General features: G+C 44.6%; 7 protein-coding genes across 7 annotated transcripts; 3 read left to right on the top strand and 4 right to left on the bottom strand.

Moving 5' to 3' along the window:
- Positions 1–496: 496 nt before the first annotated feature.
- LAJ45_10361 (uncharacterized protein) lies at positions 497–5,283 on the bottom strand (the record flags this gene model as incomplete). The annotated part of the gene is made up of 16 exons (XM_046119887.1): positions 497–1,089; positions 1,144–1,166; positions 1,229–1,277; positions 1,340–1,623; positions 1,685–1,794; positions 1,853–2,152; positions 2,228–2,612; positions 2,673–2,749; positions 2,823–2,990; positions 3,042–3,682; positions 3,744–4,159; positions 4,463–4,664; positions 4,721–4,786; positions 4,841–5,098; positions 5,180–5,198; positions 5,269–5,283. 16 exons carry the CDS (start codon positions 5,281–5,283, stop codon positions 497–499), a joined length of 3,606 nt encoding a protein of 1,201 aa, XP_045966865.1.
- A 1,173-nt stretch (positions 5,284–6,456) lies between these two features.
- Positions 6,457–7,524, top strand: LAJ45_10360 (uncharacterized protein; the record flags this gene model as incomplete). Its single annotated transcript, XM_046119886.1, has 5 exons — positions 6,457–6,595; positions 6,665–6,763; positions 6,829–6,909; positions 6,969–7,254; positions 7,326–7,524. The coding sequence occupies 5 exons, from the start codon at positions 6,457–6,459 to the stop codon at positions 7,522–7,524; spliced, it is 804 nt and encodes a 267-aa protein (XP_045966864.1).
- Positions 7,525–8,665: 1,141 nt separating this feature from the next.
- Positions 8,666–9,120, top strand: LAJ45_10359 (uncharacterized protein; the record flags this gene model as incomplete). Its single annotated transcript, XM_046119885.1, has 2 exons — positions 8,666–8,751; positions 8,823–9,120. The coding sequence occupies 2 exons, from the start codon at positions 8,666–8,668 to the stop codon at positions 9,118–9,120; spliced, it is 384 nt and encodes a 127-aa protein (XP_045966863.1).
- A 226-nt stretch (positions 9,121–9,346) lies between these two features.
- Positions 9,347–10,417, bottom strand: LAJ45_10358 (uncharacterized protein; the record flags this gene model as incomplete). Its single annotated transcript, XM_046119884.1, has 4 exons — positions 9,347–9,823; positions 9,890–10,014; positions 10,106–10,280; positions 10,361–10,417. The coding sequence occupies 4 exons, from the start codon at positions 10,415–10,417 to the stop codon at positions 9,347–9,349; spliced, it is 834 nt and encodes a 277-aa protein (XP_045966862.1).
- A 199-nt stretch (positions 10,418–10,616) lies between these two features.
- LAJ45_10357 (uncharacterized protein) lies at positions 10,617–12,144 on the top strand (the record flags this gene model as incomplete). Its single annotated transcript, XM_046119883.1, has 7 exons — positions 10,617–10,758; positions 10,844–10,983; positions 11,061–11,197; positions 11,281–11,470; positions 11,520–11,607; positions 11,655–11,798; positions 11,951–12,144. The coding sequence occupies 7 exons, from the start codon at positions 10,617–10,619 to the stop codon at positions 12,142–12,144; spliced, it is 1,035 nt and encodes a 344-aa protein (XP_045966861.1).
- Positions 12,145–12,231: 87 nt separating this feature from the next.
- LAJ45_10356 (uncharacterized protein) lies at positions 12,232–13,512 on the bottom strand (the record flags this gene model as incomplete). Its single annotated transcript, XM_046119882.1, has 4 exons — positions 12,232–12,594; positions 12,653–13,211; positions 13,310–13,408; positions 13,469–13,512. 4 exons carry the CDS (start codon positions 13,510–13,512, stop codon positions 12,232–12,234), a joined length of 1,065 nt encoding a protein of 354 aa, XP_045966860.1.
- Positions 13,513–15,090: 1,578 nt separating this feature from the next.
- LAJ45_10355 (uncharacterized protein) lies at positions 15,091–17,086 on the bottom strand (the record flags this gene model as incomplete). Its single annotated transcript, XM_046119881.1, has 6 exons — positions 15,091–16,073; positions 16,125–16,367; positions 16,420–16,474; positions 16,535–16,729; positions 16,883–16,916; positions 16,971–17,086. The coding sequence occupies 6 exons, from the start codon at positions 17,084–17,086 to the stop codon at positions 15,091–15,093; spliced, it is 1,626 nt and encodes a 541-aa protein (XP_045966859.1).
- Positions 17,087–18,917: the final 1,831 nt, after the last annotated feature.

The raw sequence follows: 18,917 nt of genomic DNA, 5'->3' as shown, positions 1-18,917 counted from the left end.
ATACAGCTTCTTGTTCTTATATGTATCAATGATTTCCTTATGTTCTTGCTTCCTATATGTGTTTTTGATTTCTCATTTCATTGCTGTATGTATATTCTTCCTCTATCCCACCCAACCACAACACCGGCATACTTTATTTCCTTCCTTCCTTCGGCGTGGTTTATATTCTATTGTATCTACATTTTTTTTGCAGTTCATGGAGCGGAGCGGCTTGCCCTTTTTTTTTGTCTGTGTGTTTCTAGTTATTCTACATGCATGCGATTCTTTTGTTTTTTTTGACAAACCACCCACGATTGAAAAAAAAAGAAGAAAAAGAAGAAAAAAAGGGCCGTATAATTAATTAACCCCAGAAGGTTTACCGTCTATTTTCGAACCGCCTCATTACATATAATTAGTACCTCGGCCTCCCTTCCCCTCCCCTCCATATTTTAGGTACTTAAAACCCAAATACCAAGGTTTGTAAACGACTGTCATGGCATAGCTATAGTTGACCTACTCAAGCGGGACGTAACGGCTGCCAGGACGACATGGTCGGCAACTCATCCTCGTCCATCACGCTGCGGGCCTTTGCGTCCTGCCTGCGAGGGGGCAGAGCCGGGTTTGGGTTTGACACGCGTGTGTCATCCCGGAAGGTATAAGATCGTGCCAAAGTGTTGCCCATGGGTAGTGGCATTGGCGTCGTGCCCACCCGCCTAGGGGGCGGCGGAAACCTCATTGAGGGCGTGACATCTCTTGTAGGAGCGGGTCCGCCAGTCAAATTATTACGCGGCAAAGGTACATCTTGGTCGAGTAATGATGGTGATTCTTGATGGGCCCGCGAGGAGAGTACTGCTGGCTTTCTGGGGATCGCCGGAGGTGCTTGTTTTGGGGGCTTTGCAGTCGAGGGATGGGACGACATTGGTATTTCCGGTGCGCCCTTTCGTGGTGCTACTGGGGGGGTACAACTGATTTTCGCTTGACGGGCTCCAGAGGGGCAGGTAGTCTCTGCGGGAGCAATGGAAGGTCTGTCGGATTGAACGGCGGCGGGAGCTTTCGAGGTCCAATCTTTGATGGTGCAATGGAAATCATGCTGCTCGAATTTGAAATTGGCTTATTGAGATCATGTTCGTCCTCCCCTTGGGTCCTCTCGATCCAATTAGGTACGGATGTTTCGGTGAACGGATTTGCTAGACGCTCCGGGTTAGGTACAAATTCATAACCCGGGGGTTTCACAGTTGATTTGGCAGACATTCCATTGTCTAACCACCATTTTCGTTGCTCTGAGCTTGGTGGGGGTACTACGCATACAAAAATATCAGGGATCCAATCACCCAGAATAACAAGGTTTTAGATATCTTACGTCCGGGCTCCAGTGGCTCAAAATCCAGAAGATCATCTTCATCTTCTATAAGGTTCCCGGAATGACTGCCGGACTTTCCAACTTCACTCTTTCTCTTCAAGTATATCTCCCTACTCATCTTATCCCTTACGGTCTCATTCACCACTGATACTGTGCATTGAAAGGTTGCATACACGGGCCGATGATCTGAAAAGCGTAATGGTGCGCAGTTGTAAGAAAGCTGTCGGAGTGCATTACCTTTCTTTAGAACTCGATCACACCATGCTGGAATTCGTGCCTTCTCACTTTCGATGCACTCCGCTTAGTCTAGGACAATAAAGCAATCGAAAGCAAACACAAACTTACGAAGTATCATAATTATCAGTTCCAATGTCATATTTATAAGTTGGCGGAAATGACAGTTTCGCTTCAGAGTAGTATGGAAATGTTAGACCCGCTTCCATTTGTATATTCAACTACATGTATTGTCAATACAATACAGAGTTCAGTTATCATCATGTCCCACAAACTCACCTGGTCATGCTTGCGTAAGGTTTGCAGGTCGTCATGTTCCACCGCTTGAAGGACCCTCTCGCGTGTAAGTCCAATTCTGTAATTAAAATCTCCCAACCAAATCACAGCATCATGGTCGTCAATCGCGCGTCCACGTGAGAACCTTAACCCATGCGAGATAGTTTTATAGTCTCTATTCCGTTCATCGTAATTCGAGAACCCTGCAGCAAGATGCGCCGTGACGAAACAGATTCCCGTGTTTGCATAATCCATCCGGATAGCAACAGCACCCTTATTACCGGCTACTCCCGACATGCCCGTCTAAACACATCGGTAATGTTAAAATTCGCAAAAACAATTTTAGCTAACACATTTCACATGTTATCAAGTACATACCTTTTTAAGACTTCCTTCTACATTTTTGATGTCTCCGATAGCACTTGACCTGACAAATATTAATAGAGCAGCCCCTACCAACTGTCCGCCACGCAAAAGGATATATTCCTCTCCGCCCAATTTTTTGGATCGTCTATTCAATGTTTTTTTCACGGCCCGTTCCCATATCTGTCTCTTTTCCGGGGTAGTTGCCATTATTTGTTGTGGACTGAGTTCGACAATCTCTTGAAAACCTACAACTACCAATTCTGGCTGTAGTTCAGCACCTTCGAATGGCGGACACAGCCATCCGGAAAGATCGTCCTCAGAACCGTTGATTCGGCCATTAAGATTGAAGGTACCAACATAAATATTAATTGGCTTATCGTATGAATATTCAGGCGACCTGTTTTTAGTAAATACCGTCAACTTCGCGCCTCATTGCTATTTTGAGGGATTATACAACCTTTTATTTAACTCGGCCATTACATAATCGTTGATAGGATCATATAAGTATGCTGCTTCTTGACCAACTAATCGTCCCTATAACATAAACAAATTTTCAGTCAGTACCCTGAGGTCTATCACTCTGTTTCAAGATGGCCCCTAAACATACCAATAAAACATCGATCGTGTTTTGTCTGTCTTTGTCTGCGAAGTTATTGATATAAATTCTTGTAGCACTCTTCCGAGCATCAGCGAAGGCACCGGCTATGCTCATTTTTCCCGTTCGTGTAAAGCTTGACTTCAACGCTCCAGTGCCAGCATATATTTTTGATAATGCCTTAGAAAATTCAGTTACCCTAACCATGAACATTGCTTCAAGGAAACTCACATCACCGTTATCTGCCCACAAGCTTGAGTGGCGCATCCAAAATTCTTGGCCGACATTGTGATTGAGATGTTCTAAAAAGGCCTCGATAGCCATCCGACTAAAGATCCCCTGTACAAGGTTGGTTCGATCCAGACAATCCAGACAGTTTGTCCTAAAAACACCTTCCTGCTGTAAGACTACACTGTCGGCCCCACGTTTCTTCTCGGCTTCATAAACTTCCTGGTCATCATGAGATTGGCCACGAGCTTTAACATCAACGTTTTCCATTAGGAAGAAAGAAAATGAGTCCGCAGATGATTGTATAAATTGCCTAATCCTGTTCGCTGCTTCAAAGCCGCCAGGACCTTTTGTCTCGGCATGGAAGTCGAATTCAGTCGAGATCAACAAAGAAGATTCGCTCCGGTCCGCTCTTCTCTGCCCGTTATCGAAGGGAGATTTTGAAATGTGTTTCATATATCTATTTGACAATTCCACTTCGCCGGGTTTCGTCTCCGAAAGAAGGTTTACTATGTGTGTTGCTCCATATTTCAATGTAATTGTCTCCATGTGCTTGTCGAACGCCGGTTGGGTAGCCTCTGGAGATCGTGTTATCTGCACCTTCTGCTGACCTGGTAAAAGACCTGCTTGCTGTTCCCAAAAGACTAGAGCCGTTTAACTGTGGTCAACACTCATGAGTCCTGGCAAAAGAAAGAAAAAACTTACTCGGAATACTCCCTCGGATCTGACAATAACTGAAACCAAGGCTGCGACCATTTGAACCGGGATCCCATACTACAGTTTCTGTTTCCACAAAATTTGCCACATGTCCATCATCATCGATACCTCTCGAGTTAAATCGGGTTCCGGCCCTTCGACAACTAAGCCTACTTATCAATGTTAATGTAGCCGGTAATCCTGATGACCTCATTCTCCCCTCCATTTGAGTGCTTGGACGAGGTATCAAGAGTGATTCAACAAATCCACGGATTGTACTGGTAAGAATGTTTGAATTATCAAGTGCAGTACGCTCTGATTCCGAGAGGCGAGATCGAAATTTGAGTAGCGGTTGAATCATATAAGAGTTCCATAAAAATGCATCGTCGAAATTATCAATATCGAAATTATTGGTGTCGAGTGATCTACGAGTGGTCAATGTGACCCGAATCAGCTCCGGCTCTCGAATTTTAGGTCACAGAAAAGCATGAAGAGAATCGGATCGATTGAGAGTTTCTAAGTCATAAACCCATGTGCCGTTCAGGTTAACTTTTGGGTAATGACTCTCCTCCTAACCCAATCAAGTTGTAGATTGGTCTCAACGAGAGAAGATATTCTGTGCTCTTTTTCATTCTCTCTCTCTCTATCTCTCTCTCTATCTCTCTCTCTCTCTTTTTTTTTTTTTTTTTTTGAATATTGTCGATACATGTATCTTTGTAATCCCTTACCGGTCTTGTAGTCGATTTGTCAAATCAAAATCTCGAGAATAATAGAAAGTCCCATCGCTGAGAAGTTTCTTCAGAGCCAAACATGGATGCTCCAATCCGACGGGCTGCTGACTTCGGCCTTGATCCCAGCCATCAGAATCGACTGAATATGGGTTTACTTCATTGTCAAGAAAATCATCATAATCGGTGCGATTTAGACAGTCTTAATAATATATCAGCTTTAGATCTCGACATCTGGCATAGAACTTTGGGGCTTACGGAATTGAACAGCTTGAATTCTCAATACATTCTCTCCTGGACGGACTGAAGCAACTTCTTTGGCGCCTGTCACCACACATATAAAAATATCCCCGCTTAAGGTTATCAATCCGAGTGTACCGAGACAGGGCTGATTTGTCAAACGTCTATAGTCACTGAGATCGGCATGCTCAAGCTCGACGAGCTCCACCATGCATCTTGGAGCATTTGCAGAAGATGAGCCATTATTCTTATCGCCTATTGAAGCATAGGAGTTATGTGGGCTAGTGTGATCACCAGTGTGCTTTTCGAGACTAGGGGAATGGCGAAAGATTAAGGCATGGGATTGTGTCACTAAGGAGATTGAGCGCTGCGGATGGTGATCCTTGATAAGAATATCTATCGACATGGCGAAGAGTGTATTGAACTTTCATGAGCGTGGTGTGATGTGTGCGGAGCTATGAATTAAGTAGTGGATACCAGTAGTCAACGTTAGACCCTGCCAAGCGCCAGCAGTTAAGCATGAAGAACACGACGTGTAATTTAAGCCTGGCAGGGTCCAAGCTTACCCGGACAGCGATCATTATTTAAAATTAAGGCAATGACAGCAACGGAGTATTTATGTCGTAGGCCGATCCCGTAGCCATGGATTGGAGCAAGAGCACCTACTTGGAGTACTGTCGTTCACGGGGTATTGGCGGATACTGGGTGTTGGCGGATTGAAGCCAAAAATTGGCTTGGCTGTCTCTTTTTAGGCTTATCCGCCAACACCCAGTACCCGCCAATACCCCGTGAACGACAGTACTCGTATTTCTCTGACGTTTGTGGACGCGACTGATATTGCATACAAAAATACGCCAAGCTCATGATTTTGGGTGTATGCAATAATGGCCCAGTTCAAACACGTCAGAGAAATACTAGTAGAGCAGTGAATCACGCCTTGCATTGTGATGTGTCAGATCACTGTCTCGTATAATTGTAAGTAGATAGAGTAGATCGTGCCTACATGTAGGTACATGTACGTACCTACTCGTCAACGTTTCCAGACAGGGCCGAGTTTAAATTTGTATGGGCCAAATCTTGCATGAGACCCTTAATTTTGGCGGTATGCAGTTCGAAACGTTATAAATTCACGAAGAAAATTGTAGCTGATATGGTTGCTTATATACAAAGACAGGTTGAATTCCACCTGACATTTAGAAACCTAGAGTACCTACATTTAGTTTTGTAGGTACAATACTGGAGCCTCGCCAGCTGGGCTCTCATGTACATGTAGGTAGACGCGATATGTACATACTTAAACCCTCACTATGGCTGTGATCTCGGATTTAACACCTCTGAATATTCTAGTAACCTTGGCGATCCTATTATCTACATGTATGTACTCTACTGTATGAGTACAGTACTTATGTGGATCTTTTCTATAAGGCTGATTCGAGAAGTGCATCATATTCCAGGGGTACAATGCCTGCACAAGGTTGAAAAACTAGAAAACTGAAACTGAAACATGCCTATGGGAACCGCGTTGGTTGGCGTACGTGACCGCAGATGAGCCTCTATGAGGCTCATCTGTTCCTCGATGTGGCAATGAGTCGGCCATACGTCATCACTCGGGGATAAAAACATCCGGGCCGGACATCAGATTTATTAAATATGCTGCCTATGCTCATAAGTATTTTTTCGCATCTTGCTCTACAAATCTTTTCTGCTCACTTTCAATATTGTCCGGCTCGCCTGAGTTATCCGAGTTTCTCTCCATGTCAGACGGTCAACTGCAGAACAATGTGGATGAGGACAGTCTCCAAGCTATCACTCGCAAAGAGAGTCGACTGGAATCAGTCAAAAAACATTTCCCATATTGGATATTCCCTCTGATATCTGCCGCAACTTGGTTTGGTAAATAACCTTCAGAATGGGCAAAAAACCATTAACCATAATGCTGACCTGCTTTGTCCGATTGGTTAGGGATATTATGGGTTTTGATTATAGTCTGGTTGGCTAAGGGTCAACCAGTGTACATTTCAATGACTGGTAACCAAACAATTGCTTACATCTCAGATATAGGTACGTACATTATCATTCCACAAAACTTGGAGCGGATTTTAGTAATAATTTCGATATATATATAGGGGCCTCGTATCTTAAGCCTCTATTTGTTGTGGGATGCTGCATTACAAGTTTATTCTTTTTCCTCTCGTTGTGTGCCATGCGTAAGTTGCGAGCTGCCGCACAAAGATTATTGGATGGCGAAGTACTCACTTTTGTATAGGTCGTAACCAAGCATTGGTGCGACGTCTTGAAAAGGGTCTTGATTGGGCCTCAATATTGGCAGGCGCGATGGGAGCTGTATCACTTATCTTATTGTCTGTATTCGACACGGCTCGCCACCCTTCGCTTCACAGACTCTTCTTGTTATTATTCATGCTAGGAGTTGTGTTATCGGCACTTTTCACAACCCTCGAATATCGACGCTTGGGCAATGTTTTCATTGAACGCTCGTTTCTCAAGATTAGCTACAGGATAAAACAGGCTATCGTGGTTCTTGAAATTTGTCTGTAAGTTTATATACTCCATATACATAGCTCTCTTTTTAAGCCAGCTTTATTCTAAATAAATATACAATTAGATCTATTGTGTTTGGTGCTACCATGTATAAGAAGAAGCACAATGTTGCAGCCATATTCGAGTGGTTGGTTGCGTTTATCTTCACATTTTACGTCCTCTCATTCTTTTTCGACCTTAGACCCAAGGCCAGAACTAGGGACGAACTGGAGGCACGCCGTGAAATGATTCAGCAACAAAGAGCTACTGGCCAATTGGCTTAAGGTATCGGTGAAGAATTTATTCTCGGATAAACAAAGGCAGAAAACGAATTCTAATTTGAGGTTTGGCGTTCTCTTTTAAGTTTTAGTTTTTTCCCCTAGATATAGCTTCTACCGGCCAATGGGAGGAAAGGGGGCAATAATTGGCACTTTAGTTTTTATCTACGTACACCGGCAGGAGTTTGGGATGGTAAATTTTTGTTAACACGCACTCCCCTTTTTGTTTCATTTTACATGTGCAGCTCTACATTTATTGTTTTTTTCTTTCTTTTTTTATAGCACGGCGTTAACGGCATATGCATCGCTGCATATTATAAGTACATGCATGCAAGGTCCTCTTAGAATGTATCTCCCTTTGCCCTAGATTCTCACAAATTTAGTTTACATATAATACACATGTATTTTTATTTGTTGTTGCCTCTATATATTACATTGTAAAGGTAACTTAAACGATTTGAAATTTACTACTCGTAATTTCATGAAGTTTCCAAACACAACCGGCCGGTCGATAGAGCCCAAAACTTACAAGAGACATCCAATTTTGGTAAGAAACGTCATAAAAGCATATTCAAGTTCGTGTGATCATCCACCCCACAAGCCCAGTATATATATTCCAGCCCCTGCACGCAATTCCCTACACGATATATGTACTGCATGGCACAGCACAGTAAACTACACGCATACACGCACGTACTTGTGTGGGTAATTTTTGAGGTATATATATGCCTTCTTCCAGGGGAATATACATGGTTACGATATTGTCACTATAATAGAATCTTCCTATATATATAAGGGTGCGCTCGTGATCAAGACCGGAGGTACGAATTATCATTAGTGACCTTATATATAGGATCCGACTACTATACATGTACATACCTACTAAGTGTTATTATATAACGTAGGTAAATACATACGGAGTGTATTATTTTATTGTGGCTAATAAATCAAAGAACTATCTCTTTATCTTGATATTACGGTACTTATAAACGACATTGAGGTTCACCCCCGGGCGGGTATGAGTGAGTTTTCATGAGGATACAATAAACGATGCTTAGGGTTAGGGTTCAGAATTTCCATCTATGTAACTCGGCCTCAACCTCATGCAACCAAATCACAACCTCTGATTCAACGCAGGAAAATCAAGATGTTGTGCACTCGCGGTATCACGCGGGCAATCCGTCCCATGACAAGTCTACCTCTCAAGTCCCTCTTTAAGACCCTCCCCGCCAGGTACAATACTTATCCCAGGAGATATCTTCTCAAGCGCTGTATTCATCTAATAGCTAATCCCTATTTTCTAGGACATTTACATCTCTCACTCCTCTTCGGCCATCGATATTTCCTTCTATCTCTTCTGGCCTGGCTGTACCGACAAACATCACGTCCATTACGGCAGCAACTACCACCATCGCTCCGCGCATAAGTTCCCATCCTGCACTTCAGGCTCTGCAGGTTAGAAACGGGCCAAGAAACACATTTGACCCCAGTCATCGTGTTCGAAAGCGGAGAGTAGGCTTTTTGGCAAGGAAGAGGACAAGGGGTGGGCGTGCAGTATTGAAGAGAAGACAGCTAAAAGGGAGGAGATCTTTGAGTCATTAGATAGGAAATGGATTGGGGTCCACAATTAACCATGGGGAATTGTAAAATTGGGCTCAGACACATGAGAACCAGATGTTTGTGATTGAAATGAGTTCGGATGTACCGAATCACTTCACAATCAATCATACTAAGATGCAACGCAAAAATCTGAACGGGAGACCACAATCTCTATATCTGAATGTACAATGATACCTTTACATATCCTTATCCCTCCTTTTTCTACAAATCATGCACCATACATCGCCCTCGAGGGGGGTCTAATTGGGCCCAGCCGGGAGTCAACTTTCTCCCAATCTATTCTTTCCCACAAGTTCTTTAGATACTCTGGCTTACCCCTGACACCATAATCCACGATCCAAGCATGCTCCCAGCAGTTGATATTCATGAGAGGAATAAATTCTTGTGCTCCGTAAGGCTTGTTAGCTCTTGCAGTAGCGACACTGTATTCAGCACCTCGCTGGAGTTTGCCAGTAGTATTCATGTCCGTTTCCTGGCGTCTATGAGCCTGGCCGTAAGGCGAGCCCGCATTGTATGTGCACAGGATACGGAGGCGCTTTCCCATGTCAAGAACCAACCAGACCCAGCCGGAACCGAACATGGCCTCAGCCGTAGCGAGCATCTCTGCCCTCATCGATTCGGGGGAGGCGAAGGTGTCTGGGAGATATCCAAGAATTCGGTCGGGTATTTTCGTTTGCGTAGGAGACTAAAATAATCCGAACAGTTAACATGAGTGGTATCTTCGGCGAAGATTTGAGGAAGAATTATTTACCAAAGCGTCGAAGAAAAAGTGATTGTTGTGGGCCTGGGAGGCGTAATTGAAGGTTGCGGCAAGGTCTGCCTGTCGGGAGGTGAGAATAGATATCTCAAACGCCGACTTGTCTTCAAGTTCATGACCTGCAGCACCACATTTCTCAAATTAATGTATATTCTTCATAGCCATCGCAATTCGGCGGAATAGCACTAGGGAGAGCAATCTTCTCCATACCTGCTGTGAGAGAATTGAGCTTTTCTACCAGACCTTGTTGGTATTCCGTCCATGCAGTGTTGAAGGCCTTAGGCGAGAAAAGGTCCGGAATACCCTCATGTGTGAACTGGGATTCATGATACAAGGAGGGGCGATCGTGGTATGATCGCCTTGAAATATTGACGTACGGGCTCCTCTATAATCAATCTTGGATATTAGATCAAAGGAATTAATGGATGGGAGCAATAAGCAAAGAAAATCCCCCGGAAAACATACGGCGAGAGGTTGAAAGGTGCGCAAAGCCGACCGCCGGAATAATGAAGGCGCGAACATGATGAAGATATGCAGGAATGAATTCCAAGTTATCTTGGACAGGCGATTCTTTTTTAGTTGATGCTGAGGTTGAGAGGTTGCTAGAAACGTGACCTGCACATAAAAATCTGCTGGGAACGGCGGTCGGTGGTGGGGCTGGTTGAATCGGGATGCATGATCTACGGAGCCGCAACATCTGTCGCACATGGGCACGCCAACCATGTGCCTACATACATGTATTACCGACCTTGTATCGCATATCACACAGCTCCATACAGCTTACGGGATCACTGCTATTAGCTGTAACTTGGAGTATGCCAGGTTATATCTGTCTACCTGGTTTGGAATATCAATAAAACAAAGTATTTACTACACCTCCGCCCTCACGAGTGACAGCATACCTGAGGCATCTCTTATCAGCGTACAAATCGAAACTAAGGATTGCAGCTCCATCACCCCATCCCAGCAATATGGAATCATCGGACTCAAAATCGATCCGTAAAGCTATCTGGTCTGGTTCTATCCCTTGTAAAATACTACTTGACCCTGGAGAATGCCGTGTCTTTGATGATTCAGATCCATATTACGCACGTATTCCTCCTCCTTCCCACTCGCCAATCGCTTGACCTGGTTTCTTGTGCTGACATTATGGACCCCTATTAAGCTCACTATTCCGCGAATATCTTATCTACCACTCTTTATTCCGCAAATCTACAAGTTCTTCAAACATTTCCTGATTGATCAAGAAGTCTCGAAAGAGGAGACTGCTTGGTTTGAGTTTGAAAGCGTTCCTCTCAAATGGTTTTTCCCACTCTTATTCGAGCCCGTATCATTCCAATATGGTTGAGCTAGCCATATCTCTAACTTGATTTTATAAAATGTAGGCACTGGCCTGTTGGTCTTCTTTATGATCTCTTTACTGCGCGCGACCCCTCAAGCAGGGACGTTGAAGATGAAGAACATCAGTTACCATGGACCTTGATTCTTCATTTCCGAGACTATCCCCATAAACACCTTATGCGCTTGGATAATCCCGCAGCCTGTCATGATGCTTGGATGAACTTAGTAAAAGAGGTCAGATCTACCACACTGGGCTTGGTTGAAGTAATCTCACGAAAACTAGGCAGATTATGTCCGCCACGGAAGCGCAAAAGCAGTCATGAACCTGACAAAGGCCGAGTCCACAGGCCTCTGGGATTCTTTGCAGTCATGTACGCCCCCTTCACTATCTTTCTACTATCTTCTAACAGTCCACAAGACGACTTTGATAAATATTGGAGCGTCTACGATAAGCTCATCTCTCCCATCTCTACGCCTACCCGCAATATACCGTTGAGAGTTTATATCCCTGGTACTGGATCTCGGGTAATCCAACGCCCAGTTCCCCCTCTTCAAGCATCTCGTATGTATCTCCCCATATAAAATTTATGCTTTATTCATTTCATAATCCGTACCCGCTCCTATCGTCACTTGGAGCTTATAGGATTATATTTCCCATAAGAATTCCCCCGGGCTGCCATTTTCTTCCATGATCTTTAGTTAACAGTGTTATAGGTGACCATCATACCGTCGGCACGGCCCTGCACCTATTCGTTCCGGAGCTCTTCCCAAGCCAGCGAGTATGTGTATTAGCGAAGCCTGTGATTCATGGTGTGGTAATAGCGATGGGCACACCACTAATAGATCTAATGAGGGAGGCTGTGTATCCAGATGGGTTCTTGCATGTGTCTTTGGCCATGATGGCATGATCCTCAAACTCAAATAAATTGATGTGGGGCGCTTTAACGCGAGTACTATCTAGGTAGGCGTATTGGCAGCTTGTTGGAGTACAGATTTTAGGTAAAGGTCATTGGCGTTCTTGTCAGGGAATGATAGATTGAATCAAGGGGGTTCTGCTTTTCGTTTGCAACAGCTGCATTTTCTTGGTTTGATTGAGTTCCAGGTACCCATGCAATGATTTTGCCCTCTGTGGTGGCGGAATATATATCCAGATGACCAGGCCTCTGCACAAGAGCGTTGATAGTACTGGTTCGCGGTATCTTTAAGCGCTTGACTAATACGCCTTTGTTCAAGTTGAACCCCAGTATTGAGGAATTAGAGGATGTGAAGACAAGCTGGGGGTCAGAAATTTGCAATGGGGTGAGAATAGGATTTACTGTCTGGTTACGGCGGTTACGTATTGGAGCTTCGAATTTAGTCTGTAGTAAAATATTATTAGTTCCTTGATTGTGATGACTTGGAATAAGGAATTCCTACCATTATGTTTTCCCCAGTTGACATTCTCCAAACTCGCATCGTGTCATCATGCCCTAATGTTACCAGTTGCGCCCCGTCCTCACTCCAACTAACACCATTCACAGGGCCGTCGTGCGCCAGGTTCTTGCCGTCAACCTTATAAGAACCCGAATTGGTCTTATCAAGACATGCTAGACAGCTTGCAGCCCGCCTGATGTCCCATAGTCGGACTGTTCCATCCGTCCCACCGGAGGCCAGGATATATTCATCCCTCGGCGACCAATTTATTCCAAGAGTTCCAGCACCGATATGCCCCACTAACGAATGTATGTTTCCGCCGGTATTTAGGTCGAGAAGCCTCACAGCAGGGAACTGAGAGGAGACTGCAACCATTGTATGAAAGGATTTGGGGGCCATGACTGCTGAATAGACGATTTCTTCTAAATTGAACTCGGTGACATATTCCATGGCATTTGTATCCCATGCTTTGACAGTCTTGTCAAAGGATGAGGTGATGAACAGACCGTGATCTGCGGGGTAGAAAGATATCGATGATATGGCATATTTATGCGACTTTGGGCTAGGAAACAAACAACCAAATTTAGTGTTTATAAAAGAAAGAAGGAGACGTTGAATTGATCCAGAGTGAGGAAAGATTTGATATCCGCGGTGGCTTACCTGGGTACAAATTCGGTAGGTTCAAACCCAAGTTCTCTGTCAGGGGTAGAGTCAAGATTCCACAAAGAGATGGAAGCGTCAGCACCAGCTGAAAGCAAACTACAATATCTATGTCAATGACTGCCCTGTCCTGACACATGTACACCCTTTGAAACATACAATTTAGAGTTTTGTCTTTCGATATCCAACGCGTTGACTCCCATTGGATGTTTTTCACTGAATGTAATATTGGAAGTGCTTTGGATGGAATACATGAGCTTTGTGGTATATCCAAGCCTTAGGTTAGTAGTTGCTCGCTCATCACCAAGTTCTCGAGAGAGGAGTAAAATATCCATCCTAGAAACGTTTTGCTGAAGGTTGTTAGAATGGGGGGTACAGTAAATATTGTGATGATGCGTCATACATGCCAAGGGCCTCGGTTAAACTCTAAACCAACGTCCTTTGCTGCTGCACAGCGTCCACACCATCACCCTGGTGCCCTGATCCAGACTTATTTGCCCAGGGTCTCACGTGCGGTGTGTGGTGCTTGTCCCTTTAAAGATAGACCTGAGCCCATGCAATCTGGACCCTGAACAAATATATCCTCGGGGTTTACATAAAAACAAGTCAAGCAGCTCGCAACAATAACATCAGATTCTATTCTACTTGTACTTCTTCAAAAGTAACTTCTTTAAATATAATATTCAAGCAACGATTGCTGGTAGTTAAGTTGCACCAGCAAAGAGCCTATCATTTCATCTCTAATTTTTATTGGATAGAAACTTAACTGACACCTGAAAGGTTCTCTGTGCCACCATAGCGAGGAAACCATGACGCGTGTGGCGCCCGTTGAGTGCCGGCTAAACCCTAAGTCAACGTCTTGCGGCTCTTGCCATGCGGACACTATCCACGGTAATGACAACAGAGCCAGAAATTTGACGCTCCAAATTGAGTACGTCTGCAACCAGATAAGCAATCTTTCAGGCTTAAAGCTGTATTATGTGACATTCAAGTGAATAAAAAGCAAGGAAGAACATATCCATGCTGTTCAAAATTAGTCGGCACTAAAGACGATAGACCCTTTCCGTTCTCACTAGGACCCTCGCGCAGCATACATGTGCTTATCTGATCCACCGCAAAGAAAGATGGACTCACTTTGAAGCAGTCAACCAAAAACATCAGAAAAAGTCCAATACCCTGCAAAGATTTACAAGTTCTTCGTATTAAGCTGTGCAGGTGATTTTATTCTCCCTCATCATGTTCAGGTCAGTCATCGGGTGAAGTAGGAGAGTCGGTTGGCACCACGTACTGCTTCTCTATCCAATCCCATCTGCCCTCATCTTCCACGTTGGACAGCTCAAACCACAAACAGATTTCTTGGCAAGGCGGATGCCTCGAGTACCCGAAAGGGCAAATAGATAAACGGTTCGTAAATGATACAAAGACAGAATAAAACCTCAGTACATGCGAGATCAAGAATACGTGCGGGATAGGTCCCTAATAAAAAGGTCTTTACAAGAATAGTTCATCAAAAGGGGAAAATTCACAAATATAGATGCCAATAACCAACATGAAAGTAAATACGCACAATATATGGAGAAAGGGAAAGAACAAACGACAGAGAGAGCAATATACAAAACTCATGGTTGCATTTTGAAGAATTAGCATTTACTGCTGCTAACTTCAAACTCGCTTCTAAAATAATTCGCCAAGTAACTTTATATTGAGCCATATCAAATCAAAAGAAATGGTACCAGTGGGGTATAGATATAAACCGTTAAAGACCAGAAAGGCATTAATGATCACCTTCCAGGCGGTGGTTTTTGGTTTAGCGAGGATGAGTGCGTCTCCCTTGAGGTGGAGGTTGACATATTGGACGTATCATGTGTGGCTTGGTTTATAGTTGGTAATTGGGAGGCTGATTGATACCCATGATAGCTTGAATGTGAGGGATGGCCCATAGGAGTTGGTGGCGGAAATGACTGATGATGTGAAAATTGTCGAGGTGATGGTGGAGGGGGAGGTTGTGGATGATGAGGTCGTTGATCAAAGTAACCGGGCCCAGTTGTTGGCCCAGGAGTGGGTGGAGGAAGGGACGGGAGTGAGCGATGGGAACGACCTCCATCGTCAAAATTGGACATTGAAGGTGTTAGTGAGGGAGCCGTTGAGCTCCCACTACTACTGATTGAGGCTGGTGTTGGTGGAAGCACATCGTCAGATCGTACACTTGACCTACGCATAGCTGGATTTGGTATTGGTGGCCCTGGCCTTGATAATGGCTGGGCTCCTATCGGAGGAGGTTGGTGTCGTAAGAACGAGGATTGCTGCTGTATATGAGGGCTTTGTATGGTTGGGTGAATACGGGGGAAGAATGATGGCTCTGCGTCGGCAGTTGGAGCAACAAGAGCTTCTTGCTGCTGCTGTTGGGTCGTTCTGAGAACAGCATCTCTGTAGCGGGCAACGTCTGAAGGTGACCTCGACCGGCGCGGTGGAGAAATGGCAACAGGCTTGGCTGCAGAAGGAGAAACAGATTGAACATTCATATGATGGAAGGCGTTTGAAGAGTCATGACCAGAGGGAGAGGCGTAGGCACTTTGTTCTGAGGATGTCGCTGTTCCAGAGCCAGCACCCCCGGTTCTCCCAATACCACTAAGAAAGGGCGCCGTAGCGCTGATTCCACTATTTAAACTTCCGCTGCTACTAACAGTGCTTGCAAATACTCCGCCTGCAGAACTGGTTTGGCCTTCGATCTTAGGTCGTTTTCGGTTTGCTTCGGCTTGTTCTACTATAAAGGTAAGTAGGAAAGAACCTTAATCGGAGATTTTTCGAGGCTCACCACTCCCTTCCCTACCTTCCTTTCCCAGCTTTGACCTGAAGTCTGAAAGATATTGAATGTACTCCCGGTAACTCTCAGTCTTCTTATACTCCTGCATCTCTGAATTATACTTCTCTTTGGCTATAGAAGCTTCAAGCTCATACGTTTCTTTGTGTTCTGGATCGAGAACCTTCCACTTCTCGCCAACAAGCTTGGCAATATCAGTAAAAGAGAGATTTTGCCCTTTGAGTTCATCTCGTACACCTTGAAAACGAGCTTTAGCAACTTGAACCATCTACTAGAGAGAAGTACGTACGATTGGCGAACATAACATATGCGGATGGAGGCTTTTCTGGTGCCCGTTCATCAGGCTTCGAGAGGGCGACGTCAGCAGCTACATACATTCGAGAAATTACTTCACTCCTTCTTACCTTTGGATGCCGACGATATTTTCTCTTTCCTGTGGGAGGTATTCCTCCCTTTCCGGGATCCGATTTGGAAGAGGGATGCTCCTTAGGGGATAATCTCTCGTCCTCAACATCTTCTGCAGGGTAAATTGGCGGTATTGACGTTAACGCTTGGTGTGGTGGAATACCCCTCGCACTTGCAATCTCTCGTTGTAGAATCTAACAACGATTGATATCAGCAAGTACCCCTGTTTATATAGATCGATGTGGGAAAGCAACAGATATTGGCAAAATCGACGACAATAAATTCAAACGTGGTGTTCGAATCAAAAAGATACCAAGAATATGAATTATTGGAAAGTTTTATCTTACCCTTCGATGACCTAACTTAAAATTGAGGAAGCCGCTGGACCTTAATTATCAGTAACCTGGTGTATCAACCTCGAAGAATATGTCTTACAGATCCTGCTCCGTGATGTCCATAACAGCCTCCCATTTTTCGAACCCCTCATCAACAAGCCGCTCTAGGTACTGCGAGAGTCCCAGTCGGTCCAACAACTCTCCCAGATCCGTCATATACACGGAAACACTATCACCGGGGTGAAAGCCGCCCTCGAACAAGAGGTTTCCCCAGATGGCGTCGCAAATGCCTAATCCACCAACGTTTTTTGCTGTCACTTTCCGTTGTTCCACGAACAACTTGTTAACTTCGTTTCAGGAACGTAGGCCGATAAAGATGTATTTTGGTCGCCAACGTTCGAGCTGTCGGTGTTGCAGGAACGCAGTCGATGTGTTTGAGCAAGTCCAGATCATAACAAAAAGTCTCAGACTAATATTTTGTCGAATTGAAGCGTATTCGCAGCTCTCCCTCTCCAATAAGAGTAATGGAAAGGGAGGCGGGTTTAGCCCCAAGGTGGCTAAAGCGTAAATCTATCAGATACGTAGAAATGCAAGATCGAAGGCGTTCTGATCTGACGAAAATTTCGTAGAAACCCAAGGCGTTGATTCGGCTTAGACGGAAGAGTATAGTCAGATCTACCAGAACCACTCAGCCCAGCTTTTGTGACGCCCACCCGGTTAATAGATACACGGCAGTCAACCTTTAAGGAACAATTTGCACCAGAAAATGATGCCAGAATAAGTATGTCACCGGGAGCAACCAGTGGTTTGTTACGAAACTCGGCGATGCTTAACCGGATAGGATGAAAGGGGAAAAAAAAACAGCAAAGAAATTCCTAATAAATAAATAGATGGATACAATTCTCTAAGTCCCGTAAATTGGGATATAAAATATATCAAAATGGATGGCCGGTTTACGAATATGGAAGTTTTGGGGTAAGAGACTGCCGGAGCAAGGTGTTTGCGTGACACGATATCAGAACCAGACCCGTTCTCATCGCACACAGTTCAGCACATTGTTCACGAGGTTCCGTGGATCGAAATTTCTGAGGGTGATCACCCGCAACGAAGGTTATGCCAAGGCCCAAGAGAATCAAGTCTTTTGAGTTTTTTCTGAAAATCGCAGTCTCGGAAGGAATGATGCCGTTTAGTTTGAAGGACTGAAATGGAACAATATCCTGTCGATCAGCCTGCTGTAACTAAGGGTTTACGGGAGGGAGACTGACAAGAATACCACACGCGAGAGGCGTGAGTACGCGAAATTCAAAAAGAGGAGGAAGGGGGAGGTGAGGTGAGGGGATTGGGGGAGGGTTCAATGAAGTGTGGTACTGGAGCTGCTAGTGGAGGGAGCAGGCGTAGAACGTATTGGCAAAAAAAAAGAAAGGAAAAAGTGCAAAATACACCGTAACCCTTAACGGAAAGAAATGGGCCGATATAGGAAGATTCGAATTGATATTTGCAGTAAGCAGGTGCAAAACAGTAGCTGCAGCTGCGATGGAAGGTTGCGAGGACTCAAGGGGAACGATCGTTGCAGCCGGTAGCCAGTGTAGAGTACCGACTCTCAAGGATATGGTAAGGGTAGTTTTACTCTACTGTAGTTATAAGGTGGGGATGTGTAATGACGTTGTTGTAGGCGGGGATGGGAGGACAGGAAAAGGAAAGAAAAGGCTTTGCTTGGTGTCGATGCTCTGTCACGTATGTAGGTGGTAGAAAGACTTGTAGAGTGCTGTTCTATGACTTGTAACAGCTTCCTTGAAATTTCCACAGTTTTACCTACCTTCGAACGACAGCCAGCCAGAATAAAGCGTCTTGCGCGGGGTCCACCGAGACACATAAATAACAGCCCTTCGCCCCCCCCCCCCCCCTCTTTGTTACTGCTAATTAGCTATTGCAATTGGCAACAGTCTGGTATGTACATACATACTTAGCAGTGCTTGCCGGTGCTAAGTAGCATATCTCGCACATACACATGTACTTGATACACACCAGTTGGCTGCTTCTGCTGCTG

This window comes from Morchella importuna, assembly GCF_003444635.1.
Source record: "Morchella importuna strain M04M26 chromosome Unknown Morimp01GS045, whole genome shotgun sequence".
NCBI lineage: Eukaryota > Fungi > Ascomycota > Pezizomycetes > Pezizales > Morchellaceae > Morchella > Morchella importuna.
The sequence above is the reverse complement of the archived record's forward strand: the minus strand, read 5'-3'. Positions and strand labels throughout refer to the sequence as shown.